General features: G+C 39.8%; 1 protein-coding gene across 3 annotated transcripts in view; it reads left to right on the top strand.

The window, feature by feature from the left end:
* The first annotated feature begins 3,288 nt into the window (after positions 1 to 3,288).
* The window catches only part of tnn (tenascin N), a 38,158-nt gene continuing 18,456 nt past the window's right edge, over positions 3,289 to 22,990 (top strand). Inside the window, exons 1-8 of one of the 3 annotated variants that reach the window (XM_031854429.1) lie at positions 7,890 to 7,917; positions 8,399 to 8,437; positions 14,068 to 14,265; positions 14,447 to 14,647; positions 15,180 to 15,554; positions 20,164 to 20,297; positions 20,415 to 20,544; positions 22,631 to 22,813. In XM_031854429.1, the coding sequence (XP_031710289.1) occupies positions 14,070 to 14,265; positions 14,447 to 14,647; positions 15,180 to 15,554; positions 20,164 to 20,297; positions 20,415 to 20,544; positions 22,631 to 22,813 (1,219 nt within the window). In that variant the 5' untranslated portion in view covers positions 7,890 to 7,917; positions 8,399 to 8,437; positions 14,068 to 14,069. Of the gene's footprint in view, positions 3,336 to 7,889; positions 7,918 to 8,325; positions 8,438 to 14,067; positions 14,266 to 14,446; positions 14,648 to 15,179; positions 15,555 to 20,163; positions 20,298 to 20,414; positions 20,545 to 22,630; positions 22,814 to 22,990 lie in introns of those variants that run through there. The other 2 variants (XM_031854430.1, XM_031854432.1) reach the window with 2 other exon arrangements.

The following is a 22,990-nucleotide window of genomic DNA, read 5'->3' as shown; positions in this document are numbered from 1 at the left end:
GAGAGAGAGAGAGAGAGAGAGAGAGAGAGAGAGAGAGAGAGAGAGAGTGTGTGTGTACAGGCACATCTGTGATTATACTTAGTTACAGGACAACCAATGCTTTAGGAAGTGTGTAGGCCGTAAGCTTTGAAAACAAATCTTTCTTGACCTAAGAGAATCAGGTGAAGGGTAACTCCTGGTGCTGAAATGCATCCTCCTTGTCAGAGTTGGAGGGAGAGTTGATTCATGTGACTGTACTTTTTTCCATGTTTGTGTTCGAATTGTATTAATACAGGAAGGAAATGAGTTCTTTAAAACTCCCTATGAAAGAACAAGATCACATGAATGGTGTGTTATTTGTCACTGTCACTCTGTAACCGGGTGCCTCCAGTTTCCAGTGGGGACTCTAAAGGTCTTGGCCATCAGTCAAAGGCTATACCGTAACTTTGTTTTTTTACTGTCAGTTTAAATCAGATATCTCAAACAGAGATGCTTTTTTAAAATAGTCACAGAATAATGAGTAATGTAGGATTCAGTTTTTCATTTATTTAAATTCTTGCAGGAATCTAAAGTCCATGGATAGTTACTTTTACCAGAAGGGAATCTATTTGTTCATCAGCCACAAAGTGTCTTTTTAAAGTCTTACCTTGTTTCTCTTCCCAGAGGCAAAAATAATCCACCGGTGAGACCCCGGGATCAAAAAGTGTGAGTGGTGTCGGGTCGTGTCAGTCGGTGGACCGAGGGGTCAGGTCTCCACGTGGCGTCTCATGACAGGACGACCCAACCCCGAGGACCGGCATCCACATCAGCCCATGCAGGAAGCTCTGTAACAGCTGTTGACACCAGCTCATCTGTCAAACTGCTGCTTGACTTGCCATGTCTGTTCCAATTAACTCACCTGCTAATGTGCTTGCACCGACTCCATGCAAAATGAATAAGGACTCATTAATTATCATTATGACGGCAGGTTCATCTCATTTTCGTTTTAAAATTATTCTTTTTTTGTGACATATTTAGACAACAAATGCCTACACACTTTGTGGCAAATACTTCCCAGTTTTTAAAAGTTCTGAGGCAGATGTGTAGTGCACTTATGACGTCACAGGTCTGAGTCAAGGCCACTGCCATTGTTTCATATCATTGTCAGAGCATTTGTGTCGGTCTTTACCGTATGCTGGCTGACAAAATAGAAGCCACATTAAAACTAATCTTTGAAAATCTGAAAGCCGGATGTGTTGACCGCTCACAGTATCTGCTAACAATATTAGCAGATAATCACGACGTATAGACGAACAGTTACTGCACACGTGTGGCCTCTTCTATACTGTGCGGTTGACAAACAAACATACAACTCAACTGTGGTGCATTAAAGATAACTGGAGACAGGGCAACATGTTATAGTTTATGAACATGTATACAACGAGGGTTTGTGTGTGTGTGTGTGTGTGTGTGTGTGTGTGTGTGTGTGTGTGTGTGAGTGCTTGTGTGTTTCCACAAGTTTGTTTGTATGTGCACAATGTGGAAGGCATCAAAGGAAGCTGAACACACACACACAACAAGGGCTTTGAAAGGAAAACACACCAAACCTCCATATGGTATTAGTTTGTTCTCCCTTAAATGACTTAGGCTTTATCTACACTGCATCTTCTAATCTGATCTGCTTTCCGCCAAACTCACACACGTTCAGTTTACACCGGTACAAAAAAAAGAAAAAAAACAGCCTCCGAGACATTTCACAGTGTAAACATGAAGCAGACATTGACATGTGACATTGATGCCAGCTTTAGCCTGTCTTCTTCTGGTCTGATCTGGTCATTTTCTACATAAACAATGAGAAAAGATGTTTTTAAATGTTTAGACAGGAATGGAAAATCAACTTGATTGGATGGAAAATTGCCATCTGTGAGTTGTGCCGTTTTAATCTAGCCTAATAACCCCCAGACAAGCCAGACATTCTGTCAGTCTTTAAACGTATTTCATGTGTTAGATATCTGTGGGTGCTATTTGGATCCATCTGTCAGTTCCCATTTTCGCACAAAGCCCCTCATAGTGTATCCCCTTCAGATCTAATCAGCCCTCTCAATCAACAGTTTCCAGAGCCACGAGGAAACACACAATCAGGGAAGGATCTGTTCCCCTTACCACAGTTAGCCTGTGGGTGATTAAATATACCCAGCGGTTCAAAGAGTCCCGTTAATGGGCTTTTTGTGTATTTACTTGAAAGTAGTTGTTTGAGCACAGGCAGACATGCAGTAATTATAAATGCTCTATCATTTACACTAATGTGGTCAGTATAGCCTCAGACACTCGTAACCAGAGATTCCATCTGATACAGGCTAAATGTTTCTATGATGGGTGCTAAAAAGTTACAGTGGTGCAAAGTTTTAAACAATAAGGTAACTGTACAGGATAAATGGGACGTTTTAGGACATGCGCTTATTCGCTTTCGGGTAAGATGACAGGATCGATACACTCTCCTATATCTGCTTGTTAAATATGAAGCTACAGCCAGGAGACGGTTAGCTTAGCTTAGCACAGACTGGAGGCAGTGGCCTAGAAACCTCATGGTGCCAACAAAGTTTGTGCTCCTATTCAGGAAAGAGTCCAGCACACAACCGCTTATTTTTATTTTTCAGATTTTGTAGGAATTAAACAAACAAGGTGTACTGTAACATTTTAAGTAGTGAGCTGCAGAGATACTGGTGGGTGGATTTTGTTAGAGTACCTTTGGACAGCGCTAGGCTAGCTGTTCCCCTCTGTTTCCAGTCTTTATGCTAGGCTACATGGCTGGCTGTAGCTTCATATTTATCATACAGACATGAGAATGGTATCAATCTTCTCATCTAATCTCTTCTGTGAACTTAAACCAGTGCCATTAATATCAAAATAGGGTGTGCCAACACTTTTTTCTCACCCATTTGTTTGGAAATGTGCAACTTTGTGTTTTATGTGTGGCAGATGCAGATGTTGGGGTGCCTTGCTGTACAAGCTATTGTTAAGAAAAAGGTGAAAACTTTCATTCTTAAGGTAAGGTTCAAATGATGACACGTTTGTTATAAAAGGCACACAGAAATAAATAATGCAGTAGTGACTTGTTCCAATTGTCGTGTTGATTTTGGCAGGACATTTCTTTTCTGAACAATGTTTGAAGGTTCTTACATATTGTTGTTCTAACTGGAAATATATGAGCATCGGGAGGGCTGCTAATTGTCCTCGCTGGCAGGAAGAGCAAGACGATAGCAAAGAGCGGCAGCAGGCGTAGAGGAGTGGACTGTAAATTACTTCCTCTATTTAGCAAGCGTTCAAACTCAAATCCAAAACCTGCTGAAGAAAACATGTCGAGATTGAAGATCGAGGTAAGACAGCAATGCTCATCATTTCATCAAACACCGGACTATTTGAGAATATTAACAGAGTCTGACGTAACTATGTTGCATTTGATTTATCAGTTATTAGTGATTTATTAGCTCATCATGATGACTCTTTAATAAAAGGCATGTGAGTAAGAGACAGCAGTGTAAGACACTGTAAAATGTTATACTTCATCACGACAAAATGACCGAGACTCTATGAAAGAAGGCGAATTCAAAAATAGCACTGCCCTTTTGTAATGAGGTTGTACAATTAAGGTGAAGCTTTTCATTTTATTGTAACTAATAACTTTGCCTACTCTTGTAGTCTCATTGGAAAGAATGTGACGTGTTCAGGCTTTTAACGATGCTTCTCAGCTTAACAAGCAGCATTGTAACTATTGTTGCCCGACCATAATGTCTCAACCCAAAGACAACATCTATGATTAGCTATCTGCAGTTTACGGGCTACTGGAGGGCTTTGGTGTACAGCCAGCATGGCTTTGTATTTACTGAGATCACTAATCACCTAATAAATGAAAAAACATAGTGAGGGACATCCTTCCACCTACAATAAAACATTCCTATCCTGATAATGATATGAGGACCGACCCTGTTTTTCATGCTTTCTCAGTGTTTAACGATCATGAGGAAAATGTAAACCACATGCCGTGACCATCCCAACCTACGTAAACACTAGAAGGGCACTGTCATCAAGAGAACACAAAGAAACACAGGGATTGTTGTCATTGTGCAGCCCACCATTCATTTCCAGACATTTTCCTTAATTTGTGAATTGTAAATCTGTCAGTATCTATTACCACAATTTTTTTCAAGTTCATTTATTTATTTGATTTTTTTCCATCCAGCATGTGACAGCAAGTGCGCGATACTAAAATAAGGCAGCCTCATCCATCTCATAGAGTAAGAGGCTGCTGATGCATAGTCAAGGTGCTTCAAATTTAGGGGAAAGCATCACAGGGGAGAGGAAGCAGATCCACCTCAGTCCCGCATAATGATGGCTATAACTTTGCTTTAATGAGGACTCCAAGGCAGCAAAAGACAGTAAAATATACGGACAAATGAACATAGGACCAGATATACAACAAGTAGGTTGACCTTTTAGCTTGTCATGGTTCGCATTTTGATATTGTCAACTTCTGGTCTGCCAGAGAAAGAACCGGGATAAGGAGAGGAAACAGAGTACAGACATGCTTCACATTAAAGGATATATAATATAAAATTCACCCTGCTGTGAGTTCTGTGGGAGCTCTGTTACATCTGCTGCTGATGTAGGGTACGTTTCCCGACATGGGCTGAAACCACCAAGCAACAGTCAGATTTCCCTGAAAGTGTCGTCACATGCATGAGATATTTTCTCATTGTCCCATGAAGTGCTGTACATGTCATCGCCTCTCACCCAGCATGTCATAGAAACAGACGAGTGCATGAACGACGATTTGACATTCTGCGTATCTTTCATATTCACTGAAGCTGAGGATTCCCCTTGTTTTGTTAGGAATGATCAACACATTTGTTAAGTTTGAATGAGGAAGGAGAGATGAATGGATAATGGGATGGAGAGGCTATCAACCGACTACATTTATTTTTTACAGTTTCATTCAGAGTAACTAAACAGCAGCTGGCTGTAGTCGTAACTTCACAGAAAGGACGGGAGCAGGGATGTTTTTAATGGCTGTGATTGGTCGATATTTTCAACTAAACAACGAAGGGCCAAAGCAAAAAGATCTTTTCATGTACCGGATGTTCCCAAAATTAGTAAATGCACTTGTAGACTAGTTGTCAGCTGAAATACAAACTTAAAGCTTGATGACATTTGTGACAAACATGTTGACAACTTTGCTTTTTGAGTGATTGGTCAGTAGGTGTTTGTGTGTGAGTGTGTGTGTGTGTGTGTGTGTGTGTTACTGCATTCCTCCGTGCTGGTTTGGAATCAGTTTACGTATATGTCCAAATCAAGGAGTCGGTAATTGGGTCCAAACATTTGAAGCTGATCTCAGATAAGCGACTAACAGTCTGCTCATGCCGATCATGATACCACCATACAAGCATACCGGACATGCAAACTCCTGCTGTTGCATATCGTAGCATTTCTGTAGTATATCACAGAATTCATGAGAAATACTATATTGCTATTAATGTACAATGTGACTCCCATTTAAAGTATAAGAGGTCTATGGACCTCAGACAAACATGGAAGTAGTTTTATTTATGCTATACCATATGACAGCACTCTTCAGTCACTGATTTCAGAAGTATAAGCAATACGGTGAGGGGAAAGGTCTTTTGAGGCTCACTATGGGGAGATCAGATCATTCTTAATCTTCATCTTCCTTTCTTCTTTTCGTTCTTTCATAAAAATCTGATTACAGATGATTTTCCCCTCCACTCTGTGTTAAATAATACATTTCCAAATTCCTCTTTCTAATGACAAAGACTGCAGAGCTTTGTACTTGTTAAAAAGAGTCTTTCAACGCGATGACGTGAAAATTCAAGGCAACTTGACTCATCTTTGTAGTCATTCCCTCTGTAGAACATAAGGGAAAGTGTCCTCTCTGATCATGGAAATGAGATGGGGAGAAAGCTGTGCTGCGGGACCAAATCTGAGGCTGAACATTATACATACACTAATTTTCCAAGGTTACATCTTAACTTCCAGAAGAAGTGTAAACCCTCTGTAATGACTGTGTCATTATGGAGCATCCGGTGATTTATTCATCTCTCTCCTCGGTCCAAGGAGCTGTGTGCTTCTAGAAAGCACTGTAGCAGAATGACAGATATTATCTTTGTTGTGTTGCCCCTCAGTTCCAACAACATAGTCCTTGTTCTTTGTTCTAAAACTGGCAAATATGATATTAATTAATTCATGGTCATCACTACTCCTCAATAAACACACAATTTACTGACCACACCTTAAAGCAGTTCTAGTAAATACTTTCACAGTAACCACAGTTCAACTGGCCATGTGTAATGGGAAATGTATCATTAGTGACAAACCCAACTGTACAGTCCCCTCAGATTTAGGATCACTTTTAGCTCACTGGTTTGGTTTTACTGCCTGCATCTCGTTTCGGTTCAATCTTACACCTTTCATGAGCATTATTTAAAGATGAAGCTGTTTTCAGCAAAAAAGCTCTGATTTACTCACTACACACTACCTGCAGCACCAAATGGCAGACCAACAAAATGAGCAAATAGCTAGACAACGTTTCTTTAAGTAAACCAGTTTGCATGTTGGGTAAAAAGAAAGACCAAAAAGCGATACTTGTCCAACATGTCAAAGGGTAGAATTAAAAGTTCAAGCCACATTTGTTCTGCACAAACACAGCTACACCTGGCTCCTCGGCTTCAGCTCCAGTTTCACTTCAACAATCCCACAGTCCTCTGTGTTCCCGCAGAAACTCGAAACCTTATATATTTAGAGACAAATAGCCGCTGTCAGCGTAAAGTATTGCCAACCTTGACACCTGGGGTCTGTGGTGATGGTCGTGGGGGTACGTAGAAGCTGACGTGTGTGTTCTGTTTGTGTGCACTTAGCTGCTTGCGTTTTAGTGTAAAGATACATATGTAACATGAAACCAAACTGAAACAGAATGTTTTTTTCTTTGCTTGCATTGAAGTGACCATAATGCAGTCTGAAGTGATTTTTGCTTGAGACGCTCGCGTTTTTTCTGTCGGCTTGAAGGACTTAGCCTTAGCGGTGGCCTTACAGACAGGAACCTTTCGGAGAGAATAGTACATAAATGTCAACTCAAATCAAGACTTCTTGGTGTCTCACTGCCAATCATCCAACCAACAATACAAGCTCCAAAGGACTCCTGTGTTTATCATCACCATTTTCAAAAAACGCACACCCCAGAGGGTTTTACCCAGGAAATAGAGCAGCATTTTTTTGTCTCCATCTTTAATGGGATCTGTATGCCACGTATGCCGTGTCCTTTGAATCCAACTTTGCCCTAAATTGTATTTTGTCAAATATAACCTCGCCCCAGTGGTTCCCTCTATAAGCTGACTCTACGTTTTCCTTGGCTTTGATCTTTCCCACTTGAATCCAACCTTTATCCAGTAACTGTGCTAAAGACTCTATACTGCTTCTGCTAAAGAGATTCATTTCAACCTCCTCTACTACAGTACCCAAACATATAGAGGAAGGGGAAACACATTATTATTATTATTAATAAATGGTTATTTAATAAGTGACAAACATGTTGAGGTGATGAAGAAGCAAGGTAAGAGACAGGATTAACTCAGGAGAAAAGAGGAGTAAATGCTGCCCATTATCGCTCTCCTTCTCCACTCCCTCTCCCTTTTCATTCAATCACTTCAGGAGGAGAGGAGACACTCCCAAACTAACTGCTCATTGGCCTACAGGCATTTGGGAGAGATTTTAACAATTGAAGAGAGGGAGCGAGCAAAAGTTCCTGGCAGTGTGGAGGTCTTTGAATCATTGGCCCGAGCTTGTCAACAGGTGGCAGAGCGAGAGGCTTGGTAACGTTCAGTCCTTCGAAGAAAAGAGAGAAAGAAAAAGACAGTGGAGGAGGAGAGAGTTAAAGAAAAACCCTCACGGGTAAGGAAACAGTTTAATTTCATCAGTCTCAGTGATTTATGCATGGGACTTAATTTGTCCTGTCTTCAATATATCTTTTTTTTATTATACTATATAGTTAACGTATCAGTCCAATTAACCTGAAGGTTACGCTTTTTGTATTTTATTTTTATTACATTTTTCAGTTCAATGTAAGATTAAGATGAATTTATTTTAAGACACTTCTAAACATGCTGCTATACTAAATGGAAGAAAATTCATCAAGTGAAAGAAATATCTCTGCTGACAGTTGGTATTTTAAAGTTGTTAATTCCGTTGCTCTTGTTTATTTCTACATCATCCCAATGGGACCAATTACTTGTTTTCTGCCCTTTGGGTACTCTTTTTCTGATTGACACTACAAATCTCAGCTATTTCTTTCTCTCCCATCTCTTTCTCCTCCTCTCTATCTATCTGAACAGTAGTTGTATTTCCCTCACTCTCTCCTTTTCTCTTTATCCAGGTCTCACCTCTTCTTTTATATCAAGCGGTCTATGATCAGGTAAGACTTGGATCTAACAGTCCACACCTGCGGCCTTTCACCTCGACTTTGTTGTCAATTATATGAAAGTCTAAAGTTTAACTTGACACCAGGAATTTATGAAGTGTCCCGGGACTGATGCTCCTCTTATGTTAGTTTGGGTTTGCATGGCAGCACTTAATCATTAAGAACGTTGTGGAAATCTTCATCAGTGATGAATATTGATATGGGATGTGGTGTGAGACATTGAATGCATACAAAAACCTTGAAAGCACTGTATGTTGTTCAGAGGTGGAAAGTTTATTTAGTACTGTACTAGAGTACATTTGAGGTACTTTTAACTAAGCATTTTTATATTATGCTACTTTATACTTCTATTTCACTACCTCTCAGACAAACATTGTAATTTGTACTCTAGTACATTTATTTAACAGCTTTACTTATTTTACAAACTAACCTTTTAACTGATAATAACTATTTTATAAGTTACGATGAATTGCTATAGATTAAACTACCCAACATTTAAGCACCACTACCTGTTGATGAGTGAGTCATAAATCCACCAATAATATAATAATATTGCACTGACAGGGGTGATTCTGCATAATGAGCACTTTATCTTTAGTGAAATTTTGAATGCAGGACTTTAACTTAAAATTGAATATTTTCATAGTGTGGTGATGATGTGAATACTTCCTCCACCACTGAAGTTGTTTTTTCGTAGTCTGTTGCTGAAAGAATCCTGTATTTTTTAAAACATATTATTGGAGGAAATTTGGATCAGTTTAAAGACCATTTGAACTCATAAATGTTCAGACAATATTGTATAAATTAACACTTTTATTTTCCCTTCGGAGCAGCTGTGACAGCCTTTAATTTCTGCAAAAGTGTATGTGAGTTATTATTTATGATTTGTATACCCATTTCCATATTGTATTGAAGATAAGCTTATATTGTCTGTCAACAAAGCTGCCTCCACACATTTCTCTCTATGATAATAACATAAATATTCATAATAACTATGTGCCGGTGTGATAGGTATTCTCACAGGGCTGTCGATCGAGTAGATTTACCTTTAATGCTACCGTGCTGGCTCGGGGAATACACAGAAGCCCTCGCAAAATGAGCTACAGATGTGAGCTTTCAGCCATGCAAAATGATAGAGAGAGAAAGAGAGAGAGAGAGAGCGAGAGAGAGAGAGAGAGAGAGAAAGAGAGACACAACTCTGAGTGGGTGGCTTGTAAAAAAGTGTTCAGATTGCATAACCATGACTGCTTTCACAGAAACCTCACAACTCCAGGTTATTTCATTTCCTTTCACTGATTGAAAATGTCCCCAGGGCACACATTTGTATTATTTCAAAAACCTATCTCTGTCTAGAACTTAGGCTTAGGTTTTTATTAATGCTCAGGTTGTGTTATTTTTCTTTCTTTTCACTTGGTTATGCTTTCATCGGACAGCCCCACTTAAGGGGAATGAAGCCTCTATGGTTTCTGATGAAGTGAGGGCCTTATCGAGGGCTACTTGTGGTCTGCATGGCAGCGGGAGGCAGACAGAATTGTGAAGATATGAGCTCTGCTCTGCTTTCAGCTTCGTTTTATTCATTTTAGCTTCCCCGTTCTGTATGCAAGCTGCTGTGGAGGAAGGAAAGGGAGAAGGGAAGGGAATGTCCACAAATTTGCCACTCTCAAACTTTGTCTCTCTGTGCATGTCTGTATTCCCGATACAAGTTTTCTCTCTCTCCAGCTTTTTGTCTCGGTTTCACTTGTGGACTTCCATTCCCATTCCCTGTTTATCTCAACCCACTGTTCAGAGAACACAGATTTTTTAGAAAGACACACACAGACCCAAATACAGCTTGTCAAGAGACCTTCAGATTGGATCCAGACAGCATTGTCTCTGGGTGGTTAAATTGCTGTTGTTACATGTGTCTCTGTAAGTTATAAATGCACATGTTGTACACATACTGTACACACATGGGCTGAGTCACACACACTTCTTTCTCCCGTATAAAACACTGAGTACACATCACAGGTACTCAACACACATTTTACAGGCCCATTGACGTAGCTCTGCTTTGACATAGAGAAGTTATTGTCAGGAAGGAATTTTAAACTGTGTTTATGGACATATTGAATTTTACTTGAGATGGTTTGAAAGCCAGGTTGAAATGCAATCTGAATACCCCGTGTGATGAGTGAGAGCGTCCACTGGACTGAAGCCATTCTGTTTCCCTGCTTTAGTATTAAGCATGTTGTCCCAAAATGAGAAATGACAGTCAACTTTTCACAATAATTGCGCAAAAGCCTTCTGTCCTGCTTTGTGTCACGACAGCCGGTTAATGCTGCAGACATCTAGTATTTCATTCAGTTATGGCTTCTCTTTCTTGTTATTTCACTGTCCAACGACCTGTTCCCTTCATTCATTAATATATCTTCAAGTAGTCTATACAATGTATACTATACTGGATTACCTCATTCCTCCCATCCATCCAGCCATCCATAATTTCTCTAATTCATCCATTGATCCATTTGTTCATCAATTCATATATCCATCTATCTATCCATCCATCCATCATTTCCTCAATTCGGACATGCCCTTTGTTGCTTTGTGTACAGGTGCCAAAAGCAATAACAACAACAGTGGACTACTTGTTTGTTTATGTTTTGTTAGCACTGCTAAGTCTAATGACTACTTTCCATCTTAACTCAGTATTGCTGCACCACTTTTTATGGACGAACGGAGACAGATATCTTTATTTACTACTGCCAAAGTAGTAACTGGTATTTGCCGTATCGTCGTTGCAGCTTTTGTATCGCTACCTACTGGCACAGTGAGTGTTTGGAGTCGTTTGGACCAACATTTTTTTAAACAGAGAGGAAAAAGGTCAGTTTTCAAAACTATCTGTTTATGTATTGAAATATCTGTCTACGTGTAACTCAATCATCCATCATCCATCCATCAATCAGTTCTCTGGCAGTAACTGTGACTGCTCCACTGCCCTCTCTAGTCCCCATTTCCTCTCTCCATTAATCCCTCCATCTGTCTCTCTTTCACACCGGGACATTCTTAGCTCTCAGTAGCGGCCCTCTGCTATGCTTGGAAGGTCACAGTGCTATCTCCTCCTGGAGAAATCCGAAAAGGGCCTGAAAATGGCAAGCATCAAATAAAAACCCCGACAGGGAGCTATAAACATGCTTGTTAAGCTTCTCTGTTTGCCAGTGGTCAGTGCCATTCCACATGGCTATACTTTACTGTCTATAATGTGGCTAACTGCTAGACTGTCACCAACTTAATCACACTCTCTCTATCATTCCCTCTCTCACCTATTCACTCTCTCTCACTCACTTAATCTCTCTCTCAATCCAGTCTTTTCTTCTCTATTTCCCTTACTTTCCATTTGTCTCCCCCCTTCTCTTAATGTCTTTTATACCTCATCTCTAGTTTGCCCTCCAAAGTCTTGGACACTGATTAAAGACCCACGAACGTTTTGGCCACCACATAGGGTGAAAAAAGCAATTTCCCAGTGATGTCATAGCTTGTATTTCTTGCACAGGCATCGGTCTCCAACCTCAAGCTTTTGACCAGCAGCAATCAAATAGACTAAAAGAGCTAAAATAAGCAAATAAAGTCGGCTGTATTGAGTATGTACAAGTTAGAAACAGGTCATGATAATTACATGTGTATCCGAAGGAGTGGAGACTTTTGAATCACAGAACTACTTGAGTTACAATCTGTGTAAATCATCAGAGGGAGGATTCATTGGCCAAAGCTTATTTAACTGAAAACAAATTGTGTCCGATAGAGTAGCTTTTCACCATAGCTATTTAAAAAGAAACTCAAAAGATCATTTCTTAGAATCTCTGTTTATCTGATGATGGTATCAAGGGAGGAATGGCAGGTTTTAGATCAACTTGTTGACATTTTAATGTTCTGGCGAATACTCACGCAGTGTCCAGTGGGACTTTTAGGATCTGTTTTTCTCTCTGCAGATTTTCTACTTTTCCATCTGTTTCAGTCTTTGATGCTCCAATTGGTCGACTTTAAGCAGAAATCACAATTATTTTACTACATTTTACGAAAATACAAATTGTTCTATTTAACTTTTATAGTTTCAGCAGTGAAATCGTCTTTGCTCAAAATAACAAAGAATGAAGAAATAATTTTGTCTTTCATCACAATGCCATGCAACTAAATTCTGGGAGAACACTTTCCGGTTTCTCTTTCCCGTTTCTGTCTTTGGTTACATACACTGTGTCCAGTATTGTAACAACTTTGGGGTTTTGCAGTGTATGGATATTCCATTGAATTATCCTGTATGATTTCAAACAAATCCAACATATTTATTTAAGTATGTATGCTACTATATTGCAGTTTTCCAGCTGTCAAGCATCACACAGCAGAGCCCGCAAAATTTATACTGAGCTTTCTTTTCAGTCACTCTATTAGAGGGTTTGTGTTTCCATAGACCACACAGGATCAGCACAGTTAGATCTGAAGTTTCTTCTGCCACAATTCAAACTTTTACACCCGAATGTTAAATTCAGACCAAAGTCCAAAAAAGACGTACTGAAGGTTAAAACAGGCCTACTATTTTGAAAGCATGTAATTTGGTTTCCTGGAGAAACCATTTTCTGCTACAAGGTTTTAAGTTCACATGACATCACTGTCATTAGCAACAATGACATCATCACCAAGGACAAGTTTCTGAAGCTCTGAAACGCCTGACTGAGCACAATTCATGGTTCAGACGAGAGCAACATGGTCTCTGGCAAAGTGATGACGGCTCACTTTCTACTGCCTTACTGTTTAATGAGAGCACAACACACACATAGACACACACCCACACACACCACATTGACACAATGGTTCAGGTGTCCTGAGATTAAATATACAGTAGTGTGCCCCACTGAATGTAATGTAACTTGTGCATTGTTCAGTTAGTATTTCAGTCTTCAGCTCTCTACGCTGACTGGAAAGTACAAACGTGACCCTCTTTCGACCCGGAGACTCAGGTCCAGTCAGCCATGACGACAAACATCTACAGTTTCGGTAGACTGTGACACATAGTTCATGCCAAAAGATCCAATCTCTACTAAATGTATAGGATTGCACCAAAAAACAGATGGAATATATATATGAAGATTTGTCTCATGGCACTCTGTGTGAGAATCTTAGAAGTGAACTTAATTTGCCTTACAGTCAGCAGTGAGGAGTTTAGTTTTGTTCCTATTGATGTTTCTACTGTGCAAGGTAAAAAACAGCTTTAGCGAATTGAATAACCCTACCTTTTGGGAAATGTAATCATGAGTTGAGCAGGTTTTTTTGCCAAGTTTAGCGTACCATTTTGTTATAAAATGTTGTTTTGTGTTTTTGTTTTCTATCCTGCAAAAATAACTGCTGCTCAAACCACAATCTACCCCTTTTCCTTTTTATTATTCCATGGAAACAATGCTTTAAGTTGTTAGTTTGGTAGAAGCCAATCTGTACTTTTATTGAGTTATCACAGTTTTAAATGGATTACCTTCCAGTCAGTGCTCTACATGCACAGATGCTGTCCAACAAACAGATACAACCTAAATGGTGCATTTAAAAAATAGTGTGAAGGGTCAGAAAATGTAACAATTATCTGCACTTATCTTGTCCTTTAGCCATGACCACGAGACTCCTGAGGAGGGCCCTGTGCCTACTGGTCCTACTCTGCACCGTGTCACCGTTCAGCTCCGCCACCAACCACCCAGCTCCGTCAGCCCCAGAGCAGGGAGTCACCTTCAGCAACGTCTATAAAATCGACATCCAGGGGAGCCCTAGTTGTAAACTTGAGCTCCTGCCAACCCAGGACCAAACAGGTCATGAACAAAACTAAGAATTAGAGCTAGAGATAATGCAACTGTTTTTTGGCCTCTTTCAATAGTATGAAATGCTTATTTATATTTTTTAAATATTTTTTACTGTATCATGTGTGAGCAATGTGACCCATGGCAGTACATCTAGAAGTCAAAAAAGTTAAATTGATGTTCTATTATGTAGGTCTGCAGCCAGAGACCACTACGAATGGAGAGAACGACATCATCTTCAGACACAACATCAGGCTGCAGATACCAAAGTGTGACTGCGAGGAGTCTGAAAGCTTCAAGTCACTGATGTACAGAGTCAACGGGCTGGAGGAAGAAGTCAACTACCTAAAGACCCAATGTACTCAGGGATGTTGTGGAAGCGGTGGGGCTGCAGGTAAACTGTGACACAACCTAGTTGACCCACAATTCAATAGGTAGTGGTGGAAGAATAACTCACTGAAGTAAAAGTAACAATACCACAGAGTAAAATGCTCTACTAGAAGTAAAAGTCCTGCATTCAAGATTTTACTTAAGTAAAAGCATAAAAGTATTAACAACTAAATATACTGAAAGTACCACAAGTGAAAGTACTGACTATGCATAATGTCCCATTTCATATGTATTATTATTATTATCGCTTTAATGTTGCAGCGAGAGGTGGAGCTAATTTATATCCCTTTATATACTGCTATGTAGCTCAATATAAAATAATATACCATGTATGTCATGATGATATCACTCTGTAAAGTATAGTTACTAAATGTATTGAACAAGTCTGGAGTAAATACTTAGATACTAGGGTAAACAAGTGGAAAGAGGAGTTTGATATGAGGATATGAGTAATTCAATACATCCTATAGTAGGCCTATAAAATAATTTACCTTCCAATTAAACAACAACACTTTTTGACTCTGCTCTTTCTCAAGGTGTGGACACAAGCTGTAGTGGCCATGGTACCTACCAACCCGACACCTGCAGCTGCCTGTGTAACCCGGGATGGGAAGGCCCAGATTGTTCTGTCTCGTCCTGCCCTGATGAGTGCAACGACAACGGCCGATGTGTGAATGGGAAGTGTGTGTGCCAACAGGGCTTCATGGGAGAGGACTGCAGCCAGCTGATGTGTCCAGACAACTGCAACGACAAGGGACAATGTGTGGATGGAAAATGTGTTTGTTTCCCGCACTTCACCGGCGAGGATTGCAGTGTCCAGAAGTGTCCCAATGACTGCATTGGTAACGGCCAGTGTGTGGATGGCCAGTGCATCTGTGAAGAGGGCTTTTATGGCGAAGACTGTTCATTAGGTAAGCTATTAAAATGTGTGACGACGCGAACGTTTCTGTGTACCTTATGTATAATAACTCGTGAAGTAGGTGGTTATTGAGGCTTGGTGATGTAGGAAGTACTGCATGAATAACAGAGTTGGTGAACTTTTACTAACGCTAGGTTAGCTAACGTTAACTGAAGTGCTAACGGCGAATACACTAGCAAGTAACATCATTCGCAACATCTCCAGTCTTTTAACAGGAAACTTTTATAGCGGGTTAAATTGAAGTGAATAGTGCAACACAGCTAATAATCCATGATAGCGTCCTCAATTTTCAGCTCTACATTCGCTCAAGGGGCATTACGACAACTTCCTGAAGTTGAACTTGAAACACTTAGTGAATGTAGATTCACTTCGCCCCTTGCTTGTGACCTATTGCACCCATTGCAGCAAATTTCTTGATTTCACCATGAAATTTTGCCATTTTATTTGATGTGTAACCGGGCCTTAAACTGGACTAAATCTGCATTGTTGTTGACTATGATCAGACAGTCTGACAATTCTGGTGAGAACGAAAAAATATTCACACCATATGTTTCTGTCTGATCCTTGCAGAGTGAGAAAAGGATCATTCATACAGGTTTTAATAATAATACTTTTTTTTGGTTATGCCAGCTACCAGTGACATTTCCAATGTGTCCTTAAGGGATGAATGGTGTCAGAGTACGCATATTCCATCATGATCTACTTATGGGTGAATTATATATCTGGGGTGACGCATAATAACTCTTTATGACCCAGGCTTGCATTCAGTTTGATCTGTGTTTCTCGTGAGGATTAAGATTCACATTTCACCCTTTTTCTGGAGTCACCTCTGTGGCTCTGCTGTTATTAAGCTGTGAATGTTAACTGCCATCTCATGGAAAAAACACAGAGGCTACAAGGAGCTCTGGGACCATTAATAACTGTTCACCTTAATATAAATCTTCTTCCTATTTCATTTAGTAAAAACTTTTAGGATATACCTGAATGAATTCTTAAAGCTTGCAGCAATTAATTCATGCTTGTACCAGCTTATTGGTTTGATTCCTGCTGCAGCATTTTTTTCTCATCTACCGGTTGGTAATATTCCTTTTTTACAGCAGACATTTGAACCTGTCATAGCAGGTAAAGCTCAAGCGTTACTAGTAACATTAGCGACGGCTCCGTTCTATTCAAGTGCTCCAGCCGTGACAGTGAGTCAGCATGCACAATACAAATAAATTAAATTCAGCCATCATTCATTTTATTCATTTAGTATTTACACTAGTTTTTTTTCTATTATGTCAAAATTTCATGTCAAAAGTCAAAAGTCAAAAGCCAGTATATTCAAACAGGTGTTCAGGGTTGTCTTTTTTCTTCCTGTCATTAGTCACTCGCTATGCTGCGAATATAGTATTTAATAGGAATCCTTTTAAATCATTTATTAAATCCAACTAAGTTGACTTTTTACATTTGCAAGTAACTAAAATGACTTGCTACAACCCTAAGATCTAACAATAATATAATAATACATTTTTTTTATAGAGAGCTTTTCAGAATACTCAAAGACACTTTACATTAAGATCACTCTAAAGATATAAAGATCTGTAGAAACACTTCAGTTTTGAGTAGGTGTCAAACTAATGTTTACAACCTGCATGCAACCTGAAAAGGAGATGAACCGTATACAGTATAACATTTTGGATAAATGTTCCTGACACATATACGCAAATAACAGCTGCAGCCTGCACATTTCATACCTTATTTTAATGAGCTACTTGCTCCAAAAACTAGAAGTGCAGCACAATTTCAGGAAAAGATTCATTGATGTAAATGATCATTTTTGTACATTCCTCTTTACATTTCTCTCTACATTTATCTCTCCGAGCTTCACAGCTATTTTGCCAAGTGGAAGAAAAATCCAGAAGGAAATGAATGCTTTTGATACTGTTGACTTTTTAAAGATATAATGATTATAACCAGCTGACTATGAGAGCTCCCTAAACGAGCAGTCTTTTCTGAAAAATTTCAGTCCTAGCTATTTGCGATAAATGGTCGGTTCATTGATGAAAACGGCTCAGACTGAACCTAAAGTTAAAGCAGTTATCATGATAGCCACAGTGACCTACTTCTTGGGAATTCAAAGCATTTCTCCAACAGTTATTTCAGATAGAGCAGCTGATGCGGTCTTTTCAGTGGACTGACCCCATCACCTCTGACCATTATGGCCTCTGCACTACATATGACATCAGGTCACATACTGTAATACCACGGGAACATAAGAACACCCATCAGTCTTTTGACCCTCCAAGAAGAATCATTGCCTTTCCTGCTAAATGCACTTCTCACCATACTGCTATTACTGCCTCAGGAGCAGAGTACAAAATTGCATTTCATGGCAATTTAAGGCCAGGCAAGCAGAAAGGTGAGCAGCAGCAGTCAGGCATGGACAGTTTAATTCACCAAGGTTCATGTGACAGTTATTTCTAAGGATATCTTGAAGATTTAGCTGCAGGTGAAGGGCACAAAATGTAGCTTTTTCATACTGCTTGTATCTTGGACTGCAGAATACATTTTAAAATAATAATCTATAAACAGAAACCTCTGGCTAAATGTGTCCATGGTATTTCTTCCTCTAAATGTAACCCAGAGCACAAGCCAGGGATTTTTTGACGTTTGCTACACATGCCCACCAAAAGAAGCTCCACAACCAATTTCAGGTCCTGAACCCCCGTCTTCACAGTAGGTCAGCTGTGTCAAGCCCTTGATCGTGATTTTGGTTTCTTCAAGCTGAGTTTTGCTCTGCACAGGCAGACCACAGCTAGAAACAGATCTGCAGCTTCGTGTGTAGGTGCTTTTTGAAGGGAGTCCAACATCAACAGTGGCACCATGTCAGAGGGAAAGTCAGGGAGGAAGGGAAAGTGGGAGGTAGGAGAACAAAAAATACATCGTGTTGTTTTTAGCTGTTAGTAGCAGAAGTGGTAATAAGCACTGGGAGAAGAAGAGACATTCTTTGTTTTATGTGGCGACTTGCCATTTTAGCACCTGGACGATGGATGTCAGTCAGCTCCCTGGGTGATGACATTACTTATGGTTTTAGATATAGCCTGCTATACATCCAGCAGTATAGTGCAGTTTCATTCCTTGCCACTGATGTTAATATAGCTTCAATATTACTATTTTTTAGCTCCACTATCAAAGGCAGATGCCGTGTGGTTTAGAGAATCAGTGGTGCTTTAACAATTATACACCTTTTGTAGCCTGAACTCTTGTCTATCCGTCAGATTTAGCAACTGCATCTAATGAGATAATCTCGATATAAAGCGGGTGAGATTATTAAAAGCGAACATAGTAACTTTTTTAGCGCCATATCAACACATTGCAGATGCTATGGATTTAACGTTCTTTTTGTAGCTCCTTTGACTCCCTCAAAAATGTTTGAGATTATGTTCAACAAAGTGAACCCTTTCATTTTTGGCCACTTTTCCAAGTTCTGTGAGTAAGTGAATTGTCTCAGAGACGTTTAATATTTGCAAACAGATGGGAAAGATAATAGGACACAGAGGAACAAATAGAAAGAAACTGACTTAATTCCCATTTCATTTGTCCTGAACATTAACTTGTACTTCCTTAGTGCTCACTCGCTGCAGATTTATAGCCTTTTTAAGAAGTCCAAACATGTTGTTTCCGTTATATTTTCCTCAGATAAGACACAAATCACTATTAGTTTCTACTTTTTCCAATCTTAATATGTTAATTTATTCACCCCAGCTGTGCGGAGATATTATTTGAGGGTAAAGATTGTTGATGGTTGTGCTTCGAGTAGCAACAGGGGGATATTTACTGTGACTGGATGGAAACGGATTGCTGCATTTGAGAAAAATATTAAGCTTCCTGACTTTGCCTTGTGGAACGGCAACCTGATGTGAATTCCTTCACTGCCAAAGGAAGTGTTTACCACCCATCTAACATTTTCCCTCTTGAAAAATATGCATATGTTTCTATGTAGTGTACTTCTCTGAATGTACCACCATCTACCATTTATTTCCCTCTATTATACCCACAGAATGTTTTTCTTGTTTCCATCCCATATTTGGGAAGAAACCTCAAAACAATGCATCGCTTTTGTTCATTATTTTCTGGTTTTATTATAAGTTTGAGTTCATTGAGGTGTTGGAAAAGCCTGAAACAGTAGCCTTATGGTATTGTTATTAAGTCTTTCTGAGGCTGTCGCCAAGTACTGCTCCAATGGTCCTGCAAATTGCAACCTTGTATACATGGTGATTTATTCATGCACACTATGCACATTGATTGAAAGCACATGAGTTTTTTTCACGAATAGACTGATTAATTTGAAGAAATCAAGCAATTCTGTGGAAAATGAAACATTCAGCACCCCCATGTAACCCGGATGGAATGATCCTTTGTTTCTTAACCACATTTTTCCGCCACTGTGACGATTCTTCCATGAGAGTGGCAGATGAATCGGGCTCCTTGTCCTTGGATGGAATCGTGGAATGGTCGACTATTTGGTGTCGCCCCTTAAAGTGATGGAACATTTTATTAAAATGTGCGACAACCTCTGTTAATTCTTTTGTCTTTGTCTACCTCTCTTTTGCTGTCAGTCCACAGTCCTCAGGGTCTACGCTTGGTCCAGGTGACCGACGTCTCCCTCCTGGTTAAGTGGGAATCAGTTCGTAGGGCCGAGTATTATATTCTGACATACCATCCCAAAAATGATGAGAGTACCCAGGAGCATGTAAGTTTTTTTTTCTTGGTCATATCTATAGGTATGTCAAATAAATGTAGCATAGAAGCATTTTTTTCATTTCTTTTCATTTTTAAAACACCTTTGTCTCAAACCACTGTATCCTAGGTTCGGGTTTCCAACACAGAGAACTCCTACCTCATCACAGGACTGACTCCTGGAGTCACTTACATTCTCCAGGTGTATGCCGTCATCAAAGAGATCCAAAGTGAAGCAGACAAGATCGAAGCTACCACAGGTGAGAACAGACCGCTGTTAGGGGGACTGAAAAACATCAACGGAGTCTTAAAATGTGTGCATGACGCAGATTAGGATCCTTTACTGGTGAAGTGTGAGAGGGCTGTGAGCTGCGTGTTTTCTTTAAATGTGTTGGTGGTGTAGATTCAAAGGCAGAAGTGACCCAGTAAAGACTGATGTGGCAGAAAGGCCAGGTATGGCCTGCAGGTCTGGTGGTTTAAGCGCTCACATTTGAGGCCATATGTAAGTGAGGGCGTGAACACTTAAAAGTCAAGTTCTTATATGTTTAGAGGAAGGAGATGTTGCAGGTTTAGAGTCTAGTTTTAAGGAAAGAGGCAAGTACACAGCAAGAATTACTTGCAGTGACTTACCCAATATGTGGAGGTTTTTTTCCTGTTTTTAAATCTACCGGAAATATCTTTTACACAAATGCTATGCTAAAAAGCAATGAACAAGCTGAGGCCTGTCATTACTTACTGTTTCATTAAGTGCTGGTTTTTTAACCATTACATTTAAAGGTAATTACAAGGAAAAATGGCTACACGGATGTGTATAATGGAAAGCTCACAGATGTGGTAGAGACAGATGTGAAGAGAAAGAGATTACTAGACAGGATTTGTGAGCATGAGCGAGGCGGACAGAAAGTGGGAGAGATTGACTTTGACTCTAATGTGTGGTTAGCCTGGTTACCCATGGAAAAACTCACAGAGGATGGCATTCCCATAAGGGCATGGGGAAACACGCCATCATCTGGCTTATGGTTGTGGGAGGAGCACACGGCATGAGGCAGACTGGTCACATAGTTTTCGACTTCAAACAATGATCGACTTCAAAAGAGGGTGTAAGTGAAAATCCAATAGCTGGCATAATAATATGCTAACTCTTTTCATTTGGTACCATTTGTTTTATGGTTTTGGTCTTTTTTCACCATATGCTGCAACTTCTGACATCCCTCCTTGCTATGTTAATATTGTAAACTTAGTTACATGTATTTCATATATTTATCAAATGGCATATGTGTGAAAAAGCCTTCAGTGCTTTGAATCTTTGGCAAATACCTATGTCTGGGTTTGGTAGAAGGGGTATGGTATGGTAGGATAGCGCCTCTGAATCACAGTATCATAGAGACAAGTTAAGCCAGTGATGTGTTTCAGCACCTCAAGGTGCAGTCAGCTATTATAATCCAATACCCTTTTTGTCAAATAATATCAAATATATTCTCATCGTCTGCCAGCTGTCAACAACAGCCAATCAACAACAGGGCTGATCATGCGGGCGACTGTGACTCAGAAGGTAGAGGGGGTCGTCCCTCAATCAGAAGATCGGTTCGATCCCCGGCTACTCCAGTCCATGTCAATGTGTCCTTGGGCAAGACCCTTAACCCCAAATTGCTCCCGAAAGGCTCTGCTATCGGTGTGAATGATTAATTAGTTCTGATGGGCATGTGGCACCTTGCATTGTAGCCCCTGCCATCAGAGTATGAATGGGTATTAATGGGGGTGTATTTGTTTAGGTATTGAGTTTGAAAATCAACAATCTTTCTCCAGACTTGCTGGCTCAACCTTTTAACTTTTGCTTAGAATATGTGCACATTTTTATGTAATGACTTGGGCCGAAACATGACAGAAAAATAATAATACATTTGCTTTACTTACACTGAATTTGATCAAATCATGTGATATGAGCAATGCACAATGCTTACATAACTATTTTATATCATTCCTAATGATTCCTATAATAATAATTGAGAGGGGTTCGGTGCTGGTATTTGTTTTACATACATGCATATACTTCAGTGTGCAGTTTTCCTGACATTGAAGTGAAGATGTAATACACCGTATGTGGTATTATATCATGTTACTATAATAATATCATGTTTGGTATATGATATTTTCTTGACAGCAAAAAGATATATTCCTGTGAGGCCCCCTTGCCAGGAAGGTCACATTTCATGGTGAAAGGAATTCATCATCTAGAGCAGAGCAGGTGCTTGTGATTACAGGGGCTTTAATTAAGGCTTTCAAGTTTAAGGGTCAGATCTGCACTTCCAGTTCCACCTTGCTGTTCAACACTTGTGTCCTACCCAGATGTCTCCGCTATTGATGGTATCAGAGTACTCGGCCAGACAGAAGTCTCTATCCAGGTGGACTGGAAGAACCCGTCGGCTGAAGTGGATCACTTCAGGCTCATACACACTCACCCTTCAGGACAGGAGGGGGAGCAGAACGTACAGAGGAACCAAGAGGCGCGCACCAAACACACTATTGTTGGTAGGTGTTGTAATAGACAGTAGTGCTGCAACTGATTGTTTTCATATCAGATTAATCTGCCCATAATTTGCTCCATTAATCGTTTGTTCTGGTTCAGAAAATAGTGAAAAATAACCATCCAAAAGGTTATGTCTTTTAAAAGTCTTGTTTTGTCAATTCAATTCACTTTAATATGAT

The sequence above is a fragment of the Anarrhichthys ocellatus genome, unplaced genomic scaffold (assembly GCF_004355925.1).
Source record: "Anarrhichthys ocellatus isolate YVR2014 unplaced genomic scaffold, GSC_Weel_1.0 scaffold15, whole genome shotgun sequence".
NCBI lineage: Eukaryota > Metazoa > Chordata > Actinopteri > Perciformes > Anarhichadidae > Anarrhichthys > Anarrhichthys ocellatus.
The sequence above is the reverse complement of the archived record's forward strand: the minus strand, read 5'-3'. Positions and strand labels throughout refer to the sequence as shown.